This window comes from Canis lupus, chromosome 26, assembly GCF_011100685.1.
Source record: "Canis lupus familiaris isolate Mischka breed German Shepherd chromosome 26, alternate assembly UU_Cfam_GSD_1.0, whole genome shotgun sequence".
Classification (NCBI taxonomy): domain Eukaryota; kingdom Metazoa; phylum Chordata; class Mammalia; order Carnivora; family Canidae; genus Canis; species Canis lupus.
The window spans coordinates 14,337,252-14,355,860 of record NC_049247.1 but is presented as its reverse complement, the minus strand read 5'-3'; the positions used below and the strand labels follow the sequence as shown (position 1 = coordinate 14,355,860).

The 18,609-nt window shown below is 47.4% G+C and overlaps 1 protein-coding gene across 22 annotated transcripts in view; it reads left to right on the top strand.

The window, feature by feature from the left end:
• KSR2 (kinase suppressor of ras 2) overlaps window positions 1-18,609 on the top strand; it is a 446,464-nt gene that overhangs the window by 412,239 nt on the left and 15,616 nt on the right. For all 22 annotated transcript variants that reach the window (XR_005379235.1, XM_038575248.1, XM_038575247.1 and 19 more), the window contains 2 exons: window positions 13,774-13,870; window positions 14,854-14,987. Coding sequence is in view for 21 of the 22 variants with exons in the window: in XM_038575248.1 (XP_038431176.1) it covers window positions 13,774-13,870; window positions 14,854-14,987 (231 nt within the window). In the remaining variant the exon portion in view is untranslated. The remainder of the gene's footprint in view (window positions 1-13,773; window positions 13,871-14,853; window positions 14,988-18,609) is intronic.

Sequence of the window (18,609 nt, the reverse complement as noted above, 5' to 3'; positions counted from 1 at the left end):
GCTATAAACATCGGGGTGCAGGTGTCCCGGCGTTTCATTGCATCTGAATCTTTGGGGTAAATCCCCAACAGTGCAATTGCTGGGTCGTAGGGCAGGTATATTTTTAACTGTTTGAGGAACCTCCACACAGTTTTCCAGAGTGGCTGCACCAGTTCACATTCCCACCAACAGTGTAAGAGGGTTCCCTTTTCTCCGCATCCTCTCCAACATTTGTGGTTTCCTGTCTTGTTAATTTGCCCCATTCTCACTGGTGTGAGGTGGTATCTCATTGTGGTTTGGATTTGTATTTCCCTGATGGCAAGTGATGCAGAGCATTTTCTCATATGCATGTTGGCCATGTCTATGTCTTCCTCTGTGAGATTTCTGTTCATGTCTTTTGCCCATTTCATGATTGGATTGTTTGTTTCTTTGGTGTTGAGTTTAATAAGTTCTTTACAGATCTCGGAAACTAGCCCTTTATCTGATATGTCATTTGCAAATATCCTCTCCCATTCTGTAGGTTGTCTTTTAGTTTTGTTGACTGTATCCTTTGCTGTGCAAAAGCTTCTTATCTTGATGAAATCCCAATAGTTCATTTTTGCTTTTGTTTCTTTTGCCTTCGTGGATGTATCTTGCAAGAAGTTACTGTGGCCGAGTTCAAAAAGGGTGTTGCCATTTAAAGCGTCCATACAGTTGAGTCGTTTCTAGTATGTATTCGCAAAGTTGGGCAACTATCACCAACTCTAATTCTAGAACATTTCACCACCTCAAAAAGAAAAACCTTGTATCCATTAATGGTCACTCTATACCACCACCCTCATCAACCCCCAACTCCTGGCAACCTGAACTCCCAGTTTTCAGACAAAGAATCCATGGTTTTATAGGAGTATGTCAAAGGCCAAGGGAAATGTAAACACAGAGAGCTTTCTGAGAGGTGAGAGGCTTTGGCACTTCTGCATGGTCATATCTCCCAGGCTCTCCCGACACCAGTCACGAAAACATACCCAGGGATAGACATAGATGAACACATAAATGCAAAGATGCCCCCACACATGTATGCATGGCTACACGAACATGCACGCATGCATGTCCTACCTCATTGCACCATATGCACACACAGATTCACTCACATGTGTACACATGTATTCATGAACACATAAACATATGCACACAGAGAAGAGCACAGGCATCCATAGAAGCAAGAATGTGTACATACATATGGGTACACACAGACATGTGTCATGCCTGTGGCTTTTGACTCAGCTACAGTGATCCATCGTGTGGCAGCAAAGGATCCGTGATTTCCTCTGCGGTGGCCCTGTGAGAGCCAGTGATCTGTAAGGAAGATATTCTAAAGCAATTTGGGATTTGCCTCACTTGGATGAACATTTGTCCTGCTCATCTACTGCCCAGGGGCCGCCAGGGAGGGCTCCAGTGGGGGAACAAGATGTCTCGTTAAGCTCTAATTCTAGTAGCCCTATTTCTGTTGACCCATCCCAGTTTCTTAGAGCAAGGCTGAGTACACATCTTCTGTAGAGTCAGACAGTAAATATTTTTTAAATTAAAAAAAATTTTACTTATCTTTTTCAGACAGTAAATATTCTTAGCTTTGCCAGAGTCTGTTACAAGTACTCAACTCTGCCATTACAGCAAGAAAGCCTCCATAGACAATGTGCAAACAAGGGTGTGGCAGTGTTCCAATAAAACAGTGTTTACTGGGTACTTGGTCTCTTAAGCCTGTGTATCTACACTTTTTCAAATTCTTTGTGAACTCCTAACCTAGAGCAGTGTCAACAACGAGCTTGTTGGATGTGTGCTGGGGTGTCCCATTCTCAAGGAAAGGGAGAAGCAGCAGAAAGGGAGCTTTGGGCAAGCCGATCCTGTTGCCACATCTTGGCCATGAAGGATCCTGGACAAGTCATTCATTCCCTTGAGCCTTTGCTTCCTCATTGGAAAAGTAGGAAGATGAACTGTTCCCCCACAGGGCTCTGGTGAGGCTTATGTTGGGAGTTTGAAAAATGTTGGCTCCCTCAGCCCTCAGCCCTACTCTTTCTATTCCCCAAAGAGGCCATGTAGCTTAGTGGCTGAGAACAAGACGCTGCTGTCAGACAGACAACGGGGGCGGGTAGCCAGTTCTGCTCCGTAGGTGTCCTCTACATGAGCTGAGCCAGAGACTTGACCTCTCTGGGTCTCAGTTTTCCCATCTGAAATAGCTATTGCACTTCCCTAATAAGGTTGAAGTCAGGAGTGCATCTGTTTGTGACCTTTGAACGACACAGGTTTGAACCACAGTTTCATTTATATACAGATTTGCTTCTAGAAATACAGTATAACAGAGGTATTTTCTTTATGGTTCTCTTGATACTTTCTGTCTAGCTCACCTTATTGTGAGAATACATATATAATGTATACAGCATACAAAATATGTGTTCGTCGACTTTATGTGATCTGTAAGGCATCTGGTCTGTTAAGTTTTGGGGGGGAGTCCAAAGTTACATGGGGTTTTCAACCATGTGGGGAGTTGGTGCCCCTGACTGCCGTGTCGTTCAAGGGTCAACTGTAAATAAGATCATTCATGTCAACCTCTTATCAGAGTGCTCGTGGGAAGGTTCTCAGTGAATGATATTGATGATTTTTTTTCACTTGTCTTTTTTTTTTTTATTGGAGTTCTATTTGCCAATGTATAGCATAACACCCAGTGCTCATCCCATCAAGTGCCCCCCTCAGTGTCCGTCATATTGATGATTCTTAGGAGGCAGCATGGCTCTGAGGCTGCAAATGCAGAATTTAGCCTCAGGCAGATCTGGAGGTTCAAGCCTGGCTGTACCACTTGAAGCACCACCTTGGGAAATTCTACTTTCCTCTGCATTTTGGTATCCCCATTTCTTCCATGAAGGAGATGGACCCAGTGATCTATAACACTAGTTTATAGCCTGAATTCTAGAACTTTCTATACATGTTTTCTTACATCATGGCCAGGTAGGTGCCACATTGAGGTCCATCTCCTGGGAAGGTGGACTCTCCCGTCCCCCTGCTGCTACCCCTCCCCACCTCACCATCTCCCTCTACCCACTTGGGTGGTGGGCCCCATAGGCAGAAAGGACACAGCAGTTTGTGGGGTGATGCATATAACTCATTGTCTGCTCCTCCTCCTCCTACCAGACACACAGTTATTTTTAAAAATCAGGTCATTGACTCTGCCCTCTTCATTAAGAATTGAACTTTTCCAGGGAGAGAGCGCTGTTGGGGTTTTCAGGTAAGGACCAGTCACTTGCTGCATGCTCAGAATGTGCTAAGGCCTGTGCAGAGGACAAGGCGCAAAAAAATGCTTCCTGCCTTGAAAGAGTCACAGCTGGACAGCCTTCCGAGCAAGGCCAAGGCTGAGCTGCTTGAAGCATGGATGCAGTTCATGCATTCAGCTACCTGCCCCCATCCTCATTTTAGTCTGTGGCCAGCTCAGTATTTTCCAAACTGTCTATAGGATAAACATGCATGTGGTTTCATTGCAGTCTGACTCAGAGGTGCCTTTTTCCCCTTTTTCTCTCGTTTTACAAAAGTAACGTGTTTATTGGGAGAAAAAATGAGAAAAGAGAGATAAGCAGCAAAGGAAAAAAAAAAACTTGTAAAGCTCTAAATCCCACTACCTGGAAATAACCCTGCTGACACCTTGGAGTCTGTCCTCTCTGGATTTTTAGTGTGTATAAATTAGGTGGTATGCATATACATTTTTTAAATGGTAGTTAAGTTTACTGTTCAGCTTTTAAAATATATATATGGTCTGGTCAGGGAGCAGCAAGAACTGATGTGTTATGCGATCCAGCTCTGGAAGGCAGGGCCAGCGGTCTGTGTGGTCTTTTGGTACCTTGCGCAGACAGGGAAGAGGCTGCATGCTTCATCAGTGACTTACCCTGGCTTGGCCCTGGGTCTGTTTCATGTGCTAAGCCAGGAAGAAGGATCTGCCCTGGCACTAAACACAGCTCTTCCAGCTACAGTGGGTGATGGGAAGAAGGAAGGTGGTAGGAACCATGTGTTGGTTCATTCACTTGTCCTAGGAGCATTTCTGGAATTCCTCCCCTGGGCCTGGCTCAGCTACATGCTGTAGGGGTGCATCCAAGAGCTCTAAAGACCCCCTCAAATGGTCCACCCCTATTCGGCCTGCCGTGATTATCTCCAGGTGGTGGCTAGGAATTCACAAACAGAAACAGCAAGTGGACTGTCAGGCCAGACTTGGGCTGGCCCTGAATTTAGAGGGTTGAACGATGGTTGAGCTGGGGGGTTGAGGGGGAAAGGATGTCTCAGCTGAGCTCAGTGGATGAAGTTTCTTAGAAGTTGGGCCATCCTGTGTGGGTTCAGCTCACTCCTCTTGGCCAAATCATTTTTTCCCAAGGGATCTTCTAAAATCCTGGAAAGGTGTGGTGCTTTCAGACCTGGACTCAAATCCAGAGCCTGTCACCTACTGAGTGTGGGACCTGGGGCTGGTGCCATAACCCTCCTGCACATGAATTGCCTTGTTTGTAATCTAGAGGCCTGAGAAGTGCTTAGCTCAGTGCCTTGTCACAGAGAGCCACGTAACAGAGACCATTGTTCCATCTTGTCTCATTTCCAAGCAGTGCCAGTTAGTTCCTTCTCAAACTAGGGGCAGAGGCCACACACATACTCACACGATGCATAAGCAACTCCTTTCCGTCCTCAGCCCACCTCACAGGTCACAGAGCACTGTGAGTTCCAGAGGTTTCCAGTAGCCTGCCTGAGATCACACAGCCAGGAAGGGGCAGACTTTTATCCCAAGCGGTTCTGATTCTGAAATGTGTTCTCCTATCCAAGCTGGCTTACTGCCTCTGTCTCCCATCCCTGCAATGCGAAGAACCCTACCCACTTTAGAGAGCTCTTTGAAGCATTGAATGCGAGGATCCCTGGAAACCTTTTGCCTCTGTCCTGGTCCCCTGGCCAGCCTTCAGGAGATGCTCATCATCCTGAACAAGATGGTGCCTGCCCTTCTTGGAGAGATGAGACTGGTTGGGGGGGGGGGGGGGGTTGGGTGGGCACGTGGGGAGAAGTTGCCAGAAAGCCATGTAGTCTTTGCCATAAGACAGCATGATGTGGCAGGAAGGGGGGCACCCTTCTCAGGAGGGGTCCTGAGATGCCAGCCTGACCACTTATGAATGGAGGCACCCACCTCCCTCTTCTCCGTCTCTCTGACCCCATGTTAGTTTCTCCATTGTCCTACTTAGAATTATTCTATTTGCTACTGTCTGTTCCTCCATGAGCGTGTCAGTTTCCTGAAAACAAGGATATGACCCTTTTTGTCCTATCACTGTGCATAGGACAGGAGAGAGGGGTTTGCAGGTACAGGGATTACATGAGGTTTTCCCAGAGGGGAGGACAGGTACTGCTCGCCCCACATAGCATTGAATCATGGAGGGTGAGACCCCCCCCCCCTTTTCTTCTTCTATTCTCTTTCCATCCTCCTGGTGACATAAAGGAGAAAGTTTCCACCCAACGCTAGCATCCAACACCTTCTTAACCTTGACTTGCTAAATTTCTTTTTTTTTTAAATCCAAAAAACAACAACAACAACAAAAAAAAAAACAAAGAAGGGGCCTCAAGATCAGACCATTTGGCAGGCCACAGTACCCAGCTAGGATTTCGTTTTGTTTAACGTGTTGGCTTTCACCATGCTTACTTTTACATTTATCTGAGGCTAGAGATACTGGCCTTCTACCTGGCAGTGATAGAAGATAATGATAAATATTTCTTTAAATACACATTTTTTTTTCTAGGAAGTGCACCTAAATGAAATTATTAGCAAGCGATAAATAATGCAAGGTGGCCCATCTGGCAGAAATCTTAAGGTGGTTCTGGAATGATCACCATGAGATACACGTCTGACACTTAGGAGATGATTTTTAAAAAACCAATATGCTTCAGAGTTAGGGAGGATCAGGTCCTGGAATGTTTTAGGACAAGGTCAAAAGGAACAGGTCTCAGATGGCAGCTGGACCACGCAATGTGACGCAATGTGACCGGAGAGAGGGGGACCATCTAGGCTACCATTTCCTGAAAGTGCTTCCTGTAGTGAGCTAAAGGCTCCAGCTTCCCCCACTGGCTGCCTGTGCCCTTGGAGCACTCCTACCCTTGTGAAGCCCAGAACCACCAAGAGCAGGATGTCACCAGATACCCAGAAGCCTGAGGTCACAGTCAGGGGCAGGAGGGCTCACTAATTGGCACAACCCTGTCTCCATACTGGAAGGACTCAGAGCAGCAGCCTCTGCACTTAGCAAAATTGGATCCAGCCCTGGAGAGAAAGATCCAGTAAGGTAGGGTCTAAGCTTCCTTTTTCCCTCCCTACTTCTCGAAGCTTTTCAGCAATATCAGAAGCTGGAAAGGGGGTGTGTGCATTAGTAAAAAGTAAGCCCCGCTTTCCTGGGCAGCTAGGCTCCTGCTCTACACGGTCCAGTATCTGGCAGGACACCATCCTCTTTCTGTCTGGCTGGGACACGAGCCTTCTGCCACCAACCCCTTACTAAATGGAACTCTATAACTCTTCATTTCCTGGACGCACGTCGGGTTAAGCAGGTGGCAAACAGCTGGCATTTCTCACTTGCTTTCTGGCATTTCCCATTTTTAATAGGAAGCTAACCTGGCATTTTTTATTAGAAAGCCCCAGAGTCCCAAGGTTTAATATCTTCAGTGTTAGATTCATGAACGACTTGGAAGTTAAAAGCTTGCCTGCGGCTGGAATTTGATGGAGGATGCAACTTGTCGCTTGAAACGTGATTTATTTGCTCAAGGGAAGGGGGGAGGAGACGGGCAGTTAAGTGGGTTTGGAGTTTTGAGTGGTGGGTGATGCTTAGAAGTAAGTGAACAAGCAAAGGGTTGTAAATCCCTTCTGACAGAATAGAGTGTTTTTAAAATAACAGCTGACTTTGAAACCCATTGCCTTAGGGACTCAAATCAGACAGAGCTAAGAAGGATGGTTTTCACCCAACTGTTTTTTTTTTTTTTATTTGGAAGATCAGCACTTGAGGGGGGGGGCAGGCCCTGGGAGATGTTCTCTAGAGCCCAGCCATATGGCCTTTGCTGTAGTACTCAAGTGTACCCTACCTCAGGGCCTTTGCACTGGCTGGTGTCTGAGCCTGGAACTCTCTTCCTCAAGATCTTCATGTGGCTGGCTTCTTTCTTCGTTCAGCTCTTGGCATGAATATCACCTCCCCTGAGAGACTTACCCTGACCATCCTTGCTAAAGTAGCCCCCAGCTCCATCACTCTGTCCAGTAAATCTATTTATTCTCTCCTTAGCCCCTGTGCCTCTCTGAACATCTCATCTATCTGCTTGGTTTACTTATTTATTGCCCAATGTCTCCCCTGGCCAACCAGCCCCATGAGATTAAGGACTGGTCCTATCTTGCATACACCCACAACAGTATCACCTACCCCTAGAATGCTACCGTGCCCACAATGGCACTCACTAAATGGGGGGTGAGTGTAGCTGATTATCTCTGGGCCTCAGTAAAATGAGATTGGTCTTGAGCAGTGGATCTCAAAGTGGGGTGTCTGGACCACTAGCATTTTAGCATTACCTGGGAACTTGTTCAAGATGCAAATTCTCTGCCCTAGAATCAGAATTTCTCAGGATGGGGCCATCTTTTTTTAACAAGCTCTTCCAGGGAATTCTGAGTACATTTAGGTTTGCCAGCCACTGGCCTCATGCTTAAACAACTATGAGGTCTAGACAGGTGTAACTTGTAGGAAGGGGAGCAGGTGTGGCAGAGGAGAACATGCATGCCAGGTCTAGGACATTCCAGTTTAAGACCAGGCATATCTGAAAGCCCAACAGCCCCCTCCAAAACCAACGGACCATCTGTTACCCTCAACTAGAGGCCCTTAGAGCTCACAAAATAAAGCCCGGAGAGACGAAGACAGACCCTTGAGAAGTTTCTGTTTAATTGGATGTGATGTTCTGGTGGCGATCTCACTCCCTGGAATACTGAAAGAGGAGGTCTGGCCATGTGAGGCAGCCCGAGGCATTGCATGCATTCATTCCTTCAGAACCTTCTGTGTAGTGGGAGTACAGGTGCGGCCAGATTGACCTAGACCCTGCCTTCATGGAGCATAGTCTAGAGGAGGAGACAGCCTGTCATCAAAGATTCCATGCAACAAGCGTATGATTCCAACCAGGACAAGTGTTGCAGAGATGAAGTCCATGGTGCTGCAGGGACCTACTGGGGAGGAGGGAACTAGTTGGGGAGGCCAGGGGAGGCTTTCAAGGACGCATGGGGAGAGCTGAGGGAACAGCACATGCAAAGGCCTTGAGGTAAGCATGTGTGGCTGGAGCTCAGTGAGCAAAGGGAAAAATCCCAACAAGAAAGGGGTGGGGCCAGTCTGTGTAGCACCTGTGGGCACTGGTGGAGTTGGGTCTGTATCCAGAGAGCACTGCGGGGAGTGGGAACAGGGGGCGGGGCGCAGAGTTGGGGGGCACACACTGTAGCAGGGAATGGCCAGGTCTGCTTTGTATTTTGACACGGCCTCTCAGCATGCTGGATAAAGACCAAATCAGGGAAGCCAGAGAGGCAGTCAGGGGCAGTTGTGGCCACCTACGCAAGAAAGTAGTAGTATTTGCAATAATATCAGCAGTAATATTATTAGCAGCGATCTGAGCTGCTGGAAGGAGTACATGTTCCGGCCAGATGCTGGGCCAAGCGTTGTACCTGCATGACCTCATTTCAACCTCATGCCCTCCTGCCAGGCGGTATGTACGTGCTGCCCACTGGATTTGTTTCCTATAGCTGCCATCTGTATCTTGCAGTTCTAGAGGTCACCAGTCTAAAATGGGCCTCACAGGGCCAAGATCAAGGTGGCAGCTCTATTACATCCTGGAGGCTCCACAGCAGAATCTGTTCCTTTCTCTAGCTTTTAGAAGCGACCTTCATCCTTTGGCTTATGGACCTTCTCCATCTTCACAGCCAGCGATGGCTGGTTGAGTCCTTCCTCCGTACTCTAATCTCTCTCTGACTCTTTTTTGCCTCCTTCTTCACTTTAAGGGCCCTTGTGATGACACTGGACCAACCCAGAAAACCCAGGATAATCCCCCACCCACCCCCCACACTGAAAAAGTCTTAATTTAATCACCTCTGCAAAGTTCCTTTTGCCATGTAAGGGACAGAGTCACTGTTTCTGAGGATTAGGATGTAGACGTCTTTGGGGGATCACTGTTTGCCGACCACACTCACAGTTACAGATGGGGACACTGTGCCTGGATCAGTCTCCAAGGCCATGTGGACTTGGAGGTGGCAAAGCTGGACTGGGAGCCGATCTGTCAGTCGGAGGAGGAGGTAGCCCCCAGGCACATATCCCCCTGCCTGGTTCATTCACACAGGCCTGGGTCCCCAGATTTGGTGCTAAGGGGTTTGGAGGAGAGAAGTGAAGTGGCTGCCTCAACATCTTGATTTCTCTCCCAGTCACTGTTTTTGGTAGAAAGTAGCCAGTTTGGACAGAGGTCCTTGATAAGCCTTGTAGATGGTTTTATCTTATTGTTTCTAGCAATCCTCTTTTAGGCTGGTTTGTAACAAGCATCTCACACATGCAGTGCCATCCTGGCCAGAAGGCTCACTGTTACCTGGGACATGGGTTCAAAGGTCAGAACTGTGTGAATGAGTTACCTGGGGTCAAGGCTGGGGAGACCTATCAGCCTGCAGATAAAGTGGGAAATGTCCCATCCTTGTTTCTCTTTTTGGAGAAATGTGATCCTTGCGCAGAGAGATACTGAGAGGGGAATGTGTGTATGTGTCTATGTGTGTGTGTGTGTCCACATGTGCATGCTTACCGCCCCAGAACCTAGAGAGGTACTAACTACATCCTGAAGCCACTAAAACATCTTCTCCTGACCTCCAGACTGACTGCTACCAAGGCCAGCGGCCTCATTAATCTTTATTGCCTTAGTAGCAACATTATGGCTACTATTCACTGAGAGTGTACGACGTGCTAGAGTCTCAGAAAAAGTCATGGAGCAGAAGATGGGAGTCAAAGAGCGTAAGCTCTGGATCCAGGTTGCCTGGGTTCAAATCCTAGCTCCACTTAAACTCTCTGAGCCTCAGTTTCCTTCTCTGTAAAACATGGCTGATCCAAGACTTCAATAAATCCAAGATGCCATCAGTCACAACATGGACCATGTATTCATGAACTATAAAGAATACAGTGAGAGCAAAACTGTTACCTGTTCGTGAATAAGATGCATTCTGATTTTAGAGATGTTAAGTTTCAAGGAAATGCACATCTTAGGATCCATGAAAAACAGAAAGAACACTCACCGTGTGGGTCTGTTGTGCGTAGACTGGCACCTGGCACATAGAAAGGGCTCATGCACGTTAGCTGGTGTTATTACTATTACCCCCATTTTACAGATGAGGAAACTGAGATCAAAGTCACTTCCCAAGGTCACCCAGCAAGTAGTAAATGGTAGAGTCAGGTTTGGATTCCCTTGCCTGCATGCCTCTTAAATGGTCCCAAAATCATATCCACACCACGGAGGAGATGAGAGAAAGATCAGGAAAAGGCTGACACCATCTCTGTATGTCTGTGAGCAGGTCTTCCACCCCTCTGGGTCTCCATATCCTCATCTGTGGGAATGGGCCAGTGGTGTCAACCCTGCAGCGTTGCTGGGAGGATTTGTGAAAGTGAATAGGTCCCACACACATGCTCAGTAAACCTTCATCCTTTATTCCGTTCCCTTCCCACCTCCTACCGTACAAGCAGCTTTTTGGGCACCGCCTTTAGCCACAGAAACCCCAAGCTCAGAGCAGTTGCCAAAGATACTTGGACTGACTTGCCTGGAGTATCCAAGCCTCAACCGCCCTGGACACCTGCCTGATGTCTGCTCCGGCTTAGAGCTCAGCCTTCTCCCTGCACCTGCTCTCCAGCTCAGCCCTGATGCACACCTGGCAGGCACAGCCAGGCCAGGAGCCCCTAACTCCTCTGCAGACACTGCCTCTCGGACTGTACTGCTTGGAAGCAGATACCTGGGGTATCCGTGTTGGTTTAGATCCTCTGGTAAATTTCTACACGGTGAATTGTTCATCCTTGCCTGTTTGTCGAAAGCAAGACTATCTGGCAAAGTGTCCAGATCCTAAGAGCACAACCTGCTGAATTTCCACTAAATTCACACTCCAGTACCGGTACCCAAATCAAAACAGAACATTGCCTGCGCCACCCCTCCCACCCCACACCCCCCTCATTCTCTCTCAAGCCTCCCAGTCCCCAACTGTCAGCACTGCACAGACTTCTAGCACTTGGATCAGTTTTGTCTGCTTTTGCACTTTATATACATGAAATCATTCAGTGTGAGTATTGTGTGCCTGGCTTCTCTGGTTCAATGTTGCATTTATGATTTTTGCCGTTAGCAATAGTTTATGGTTATACAGTACAAATATATACATATTGTTATATGGCTACATCACAATCTATCCACCTTTGTTGATGAATACTTGGATTGGCTCCGGTGTGGGGCTGTAATGAATGGGCTGTTACTAATGTGGTAGTACATTCTGGTGTATCTGTGGGTGAATGTGAGTATGCATGCCTGTTGCCTATATACTTAGGGGAGGAATTGCTGATCGTGGGTTATTTGTATCTTTCACGTTGGTAGCCGTGCCAAGCTGTGATCGTGCAAATTTACATACCACCAGTCTGTGTTGGTTTCTCCAGCAGCCCCAGAAACCACAGGGTAGTGAGAGAAGCAAAGGTTTTAGCAGCTGCTCCTAGAGAGAAAGATGTGAGCAGGGAAAGATGGGATGGATATTTGAAGCCTGCGACTTGTATGCAGTTATTCTGGGAAGGAGAGTCTGGGAATCCGGGAGCCTATTGCAATGATTTGCTCTGTGGGGACAGTATTTTCTGGGCTCTGGCCTGTAATGAGTGTAGGTGGCTGTTCAAGAACTGAGTATCCAGGGGAGAGAATCCACCCACGGTCCCCACCATCCCCAATATTTAAATGTCAATATGGTTTAATTGGCTGCACAGCCCACTGTCTCCCCGTCTCCTGCAGCAGCCACAGCAAATGTACCCTAGGACAGCAACAACAGGGGACAGCCTTGAGTCACCGTTGCTGCCACCTGCCAGCTTACTGGGTGACCTTGGACAGGTTAATCAGACTCCCTGGGAGTCAGCTTCCCTAAGAATCTCACCTTAAGGAAGTAAAGAAACACATCTTAGTCAAAGATCATGGGTAGCATTTGGGATGGGTGGATGGGTGAATACGTAGCTGGGTAGATAGGTAGAAATATAATAGATGGACAAACAGATGTGATGCGTGTATAAATATACTACACATATTTGCACAAGGATGTGCATGCATTTGCCATTTTATTGATCATTTGCCACCTCTCCTAACAGCCCGCATTTTGTGAGTACTTAATATGCGTCAAGCACGGAGAGATGCCTGTACTTTTACACACCTGATTTCATGTGATTCTCTTTAACAATCTCGTAAGGCAGGAACTATTTACCCCCTTTTACAGATAATGAAAATGAAGCTCAAAGAGGTTAACTCATCTGCCTGGGGTCACACAGCCACTAATGACAAACCAGGATTCTAAACCACAGAGTTTGACTAGACCTCGGTTCTAACTGCTTTGCTACACTTTCCACCACATGCCTTCTCTCATTCAGTTCTCACAGTGACTCTACAAGGGTAGGTATTCTCTTTGATAGCTAAGGAAACCGAGGTCCAGAGAGGTTAAGTAACCCATCCAAAGACACACAGTAAGAAGCCGAGCTGGGATCCAAACTGAGGTCCCTCTGCCACAGTTCTAGCTCCAACCACATTTTCTCAGCTAAGTCTTGCAGGTGACAAAGGCCCAAACAATACTAAAGGAGGGACTGAGAGTCTTTTAGCAATTAACTCCTAGATTAAAAGAAAAATTCAAGCCATTATTTTGACACAAGATGGAACGTGAACTTTCCTAATACCATCCCTCCCTCTTTCAGCCAACACAGGATACTATGAGCCAGACGTGGTGCTAAGGGCTGGGGATGAGGTGGGGAATCTAGAGTTCATTCATTCACTCACTCATTCGGTGACCACGTACTGAGTGTCTGTTGTTGCGTGCCAGGAACTGAGCCCGCTGCAGAGAGGACAGACGGATGGGCATGCAGGCAACTAAATGAGGAGGTGTTACTGTCACTGCATTAATGTCCTTTGTCATCTTTTTATTTATCTTAAACATTGGTCCTCAAAATGAATTCAATGAGGCTGAAAAGGTTTGAAAAGCCCTCTATGTAGAATGTAGACAGGCATCTGGTTTGGGGGGAAGAGCATTGATGTTGACAGGCCACCGTCTGAAGGCTTGAATGCATCATTGGCCAATGGTACTTGGTGGATGTGAGCCACCATTCTGCTGGTGTTTTATCACTGTCCCCCCACCTCAGCAGCTTCTGGAGAGTGGGAGCAGCTGGGACGAGTGGCTGGCAGAGTGATAAGTGGTGTCTGAGGACCCCAGAAGTTTCTGGTTTATGTGCAACTTTCCTTCTGTGCAACCCTAGGACAGATGGAACTCGGGCCTGGGTTAGATTCTGTAGGTATCCTATGATGCCGGGGTCGGGGGGGCGGTGTTGGTGATGAACCCAAAGAACTTGCCCCTGATCTGCATCCCAGAACCAGGTCTGAGGTCCAGTTACAGGCTCATTATCCAATAGGCAAACTAGGGGCACATCCAGTCTTATTTGTCACATCTAACAACTACCGTGGGTCACTCTCACCGGAACAACTGCCAATCATTTATTTTGTCCTTTTGCTTTCCAGCCTCTGTAAGGGACGGACGCTCTATTCTGTGGTGAGGGATGCCAAAATCGTCTTGGATGTCAACAAAACGAGGCAGATTGCCCAAGAAATTGTGAAGGTACCACAGGGTCTGGGGCTCCCTCCTGAGATGCATGGTTTATCTTCAGATCAACAGTCTGGATTAAAAAAAAAATTTAAATTTGACCTAAAAAATACCACACTGCAAGTGAAGAAGAGTTTTGCCCAGATGTCACCATTAGGGTTGGTCTCCTGATGTTTGACTTCCATCTGGTGCCTCATTGTCATGATAATTGGGCATGTACAGGGACCAGGAGAAGTTTGTGCTGCTAGATTCCCTTACCCCTCAGATGCTTGAATTCCTGTGAGTGCAAACCATCTCTCTCTCTCTCTGCAGCTGCTGGGGAAACATCCAATTGTTGCAAGTTGTTTGGGATTAAAACAAACTGGAACATCCTGTGTTTTCTGGCAGGTGCCTCGTTAGTCAGTTGACTGGGGCTTTTAGTTCCCATTTGGAAGTGTTAGGACTGAGCCGTTAGAAGAGATAAAATGTGACTGCTCATAAAGGCAAAACCCCAAAAATCTAGAGACTCACCCTTGAGTGAGACCTCCACTAGACTCTCTGTGATCTTGATCATTGGCTCATGATCCATTCTGCACTGATATGAGTTAAGTAGATATAAAACAAATCTCCTGCAGAGGAGTTATTTTTTTAAAAGAGGAAGTGTGGGGAGGTGGTTGATGGGATTCCTTTCTCCGGGAACCTCTTCTTCGTTTTTGTCTTCATTTTTTTTTTCCCCACAAGGGACATCTTCCCTTGTTTGTTCTTCAGGAAGCAGACAAGCTAGGTAAGAATAGTGGTGGTCATCCGGGGGTGGTGGCAGACATGTGTCCTGGGGACCCTGCCTGTTCCCACTTGCCATGACTTCTCTCACCCTACCTCCAAGCCTCTGTGTTTGGGCTCCCAGTGCTGCAGCTGTCCAGGACACTCTTGTTGGAAGGGCAAGGAGGGTGAACCCAAGCCAGTGTAGCAGCGAGCACTCAGGTGTTCCCTGGAAATTCCTATTTCCTTGCTTCTTGCAGGGCATGGGCTACCTCCACGCAAAGGGGATCCTTCACAAGGACCTCAAGTCAAAGAATGTCTTCTATGACAATGGCAAAGTGGTGATCACAGACTTCGGGCTCTTCAGCATTTCTGGGGTGCTGCAGGCTGGCAGGTGAGTGGCAGTAGAAGGGCATAGTGGAGTTCTTGACAGATGACACTTAGGGGTGAGAAGTCACCCAAATGACCAGTGACCTAGACTGGGTCTTGGGCCAGAGGTCATTTAGCTGAGCAGCTAAGTAGGCTATTGCTGATGCTACAGTGCTGATGCCAGGTCAAGCCATGATTCCCTGGGAGCCTGTCTTGCAAGCAGTACTTTTGAGCCCACATGCGTGTTGTTGTTTTTTTTTTCAAAGATTTTATTTATTCATGAGAGGCAGAGACACAGGCAGAGGGAGAAGCAGACTTCCTGTGGGGAGCCTGATGCAGTGCTCGATCCCAGGACCTCAGGATCACACTGAGCCAAAGGCAGATGCTCAACCACTGAGCCACCCAGGCACCCCTGAGCCCACATGCATTATTGAACACTGAGCATTCCTGAATCCTGAAAGACCTTGCCCTTGAATTTAGCTGGAAGACCCTTTGCCCTGAGTACCCACCTGGAAGTTGGAATCACCCAAGAGTCCTTGCTCAGAGTTTTCTTATGAACCAATCCATTTTAGTGCAGCAAGAGTACAGTTAAGAGATTTAAAATCTGACCCACCTGTGCCCCACCCCCACCACTTGGCTCTGCCACTTAATAAGTGTGACTTTAGTTACACAAATGGAACTTCCCTGACCTTTAGTTTCTGTGTCTGCCGGAAAAATGACAGTGTGATCATGCCTACCTCGTAGGATCATTGTGTGGATGAAATGTCACAATCAGGCGTCCAGCACAGTGCCCAGAGCATAGGAAGCACACTACACAGAGTAGTTGTTGAAATTACTATTAATTTGCATATACCTCCCCCAGTGTCACCCAGGAGAATCATTAACTATCCTTAAGTAATTAATTCTCAGGAGCCACTCACCCGAGGGCAAGCTGCCTTGAGTTGACCATGAGAAACAGCTTGATTCCAAATAAACAACCCATGATTCAGAAAGTCTGCCCTCAGTGACTTTTAATTTGAAGCTGCACGCATGCGTGCGCGCACTCACACAAACTTAAAAACCCTGCGGTTTTCTCTAATCGTGCCTTTTATAAGAGGTACCTGTCTCCTCTGGATGGCAGCCCCACACTCTTCTTTTACTACAGTTTCAGCTGCTTTGAGGTACTGATCTCTTTGAGGTCCACCCCAGGGTTCCCCCCTACCCAAAGTGAATTTCATTCAAGCTGTATAATATCTTAAATCTAAGAGCCTCCAAAAATCAGCAACACTTGATCTAGCTGCTTCTATGTGATCTAGATACAGGAAGCATAACAAAAGCATAAGTTTGTCTTCAGCTTTTACTCCACCCAAAAAAGAGTCAGTGCGGTCTCCCAAACTATCTATGGCACCTCAGATGAGAAAAGACGTAGGTAAATGAACAAAGATATCAGTGGATAGATTGGTGGAGAGAGTCCATCGAGTCAGAACCCAACAAGCCAGGAAGGCTGAACCACATTCCGTCTTCCGCTGGTCTTCCCAGCAGCACTCACAAGTGGGTTTGCTGGCAGAGAATTTGCATGTGTACACATATGTGCGCACACATATAATTTGCAAGCATGCATGCACACACATGCATGCTCACATACACATACACTCCATCCATCCATCTATCCAACCATCCGTCCATCTATCCATCCAACCCCCCGGGGTTAAGAGGAAGAGAAAGCAGTTGGCAACATTACTATGCACTCAAATATTTGTGTCCAGACAAAAAGAGGTCTAGCAGATGCTTTTGTGAACCTACTTCAAGGCTCTTTAAAAAAAATCATCCAGTTGCTCCCTCCTGGAGGTGTGTCCACATACCTTCCCTTTCTCCTGGCTAGTGGATTCTCCTGAAGGTGGAGGATAAGAAGGCAGGACCTCTGATTTTCTCCCTTTTGGTTCTTGGTTTTCTAAAGCCTCAGGGTAAAGAGGAAGAAAGGAAATGGAATGACGTGAGCATCCTTTCCTTTACCTCACTCACAGGGGCCCAGTGTCAACCGGCAAGCAAGTTCAAGTCAAGGGCAAAGTGGCTGCTGGCCTTGTCCAGCCGGCACTCCCCCCACCCCCACCCCTGCCCAGCCTGGTCATAAAAACAAACCTGGGCAGTGTCAAGAGAGGCCAGGGAGTGCTCAGCGACCTCTCCCACAAAAATCCACATTTCTTGGCTGCCTACCCCCCATCAGGGATCTCCTGTGCTTGTTGTATGTTCCCTGCTACAGTTGTACATAGGACTTCAGTTTGCTCCGTAAGGGGGGCGTTTCTCTAGGAATTGCTGTAAAATTGTGGTTGGGAGTCTCTGGAGTCACTTAGTACATCTACAGCTTCAGGCAGGTCACTTAAGTGTTTTGAAGCTCTGTATCCTCATCCACAGAACAGGGATTTTATCCATCTGATCGTCGGATTAGTGGGACTGAGTGGAATGGATAACCTGGCACACGTGAGACACTCAGCGGGGGCTGCTTGCCATCCTGCTCTGGCCTCAGTCGGGACTTAGGGCATTCACAGTGCTGGGTTCCCAGCAGGGGAAGATCTGCTGGGCCTGGACAGGGGTAGGGGTTACCCTGTGAAGGGAGCATGCCCTGAACATCCAGATAGACCGCAGGGGCTTCCCTCGAGCCTGTCCCCAGCATGGCCAACATGCAGCTATTCTGCTATCGTCGGGAAAAGGTGTCATTTTTAATGCCAGCACCATCATGCCAGCCCCCCGCAGGCTGTTATTAATCATAATAATAACCATAATGAAGACAATTTGAATTTGTCACTGATGGGCCCATCGCTATGGGAACGGGACATCCCGGAGTGTCTGGGTCAGGCCTGGCATTGAGCCCCCTCCCAGGCGTGGGTCCCCTCCCATCCTGGGTTGATGGTTAGGAAGGGGCCAGCACCCCTCCTTCTGGCCTATCTTGCAATTCCAAACCTGCACTGAGCCAGCAAGTCTAGAATAGGCAGCAGAAACGGTCAGGAAGAGATCAGAACTGGGGTACTCTCCATTTGGGCCACAGCACCGCATCTCATCATACCCCCAATGGCCTGGCCATGCCTGGAGAGTGTTAGCTGGCTCAGGCCATGGCCCACCCTTCTTGAAGGATGCTCTTACTTTGGGCTCTAGGCTCAACTTCATCTCTGTGTCCTCGGGATGAAAATACATTTATAGGGCACAATTCTAATAATCATGTGGCCCCCACCAGAAAGGATTATCCAGCCCCAAAACTCCTAGAGGCTCTCTTATCAGGGTTCTATCCTTCCCCTACACATGGTCCACAAGATAACTTTAGGGATGGCATGAATAAGCATATTTCATCTTAATTTTAATGAAGATGAAAATTTAATTAAGATTAATTTAGTACTAAAAAAGTGCTAGTTCCCATATATGGTCATGTAAAGAAGTAAATGAAAAAACCCATTTGCAGTAAATAATAGTCAAGAGCAGCACTGTCCAATAGCTCTCAGCCATATAAGGCTATGTAGTTTTAACTTTAATTAAAATTAAATAAAATTAAATGTTTAATTCTTTAGCTGCACTAGCTGGGTTTCAAGTGCTCAGGGGTCATGTTGGCTAGTGGCCGCCATATTGGATGGCACAGACAGAGAACATTTCCATCATCGTGGAAAGTTCTATTGGATAGT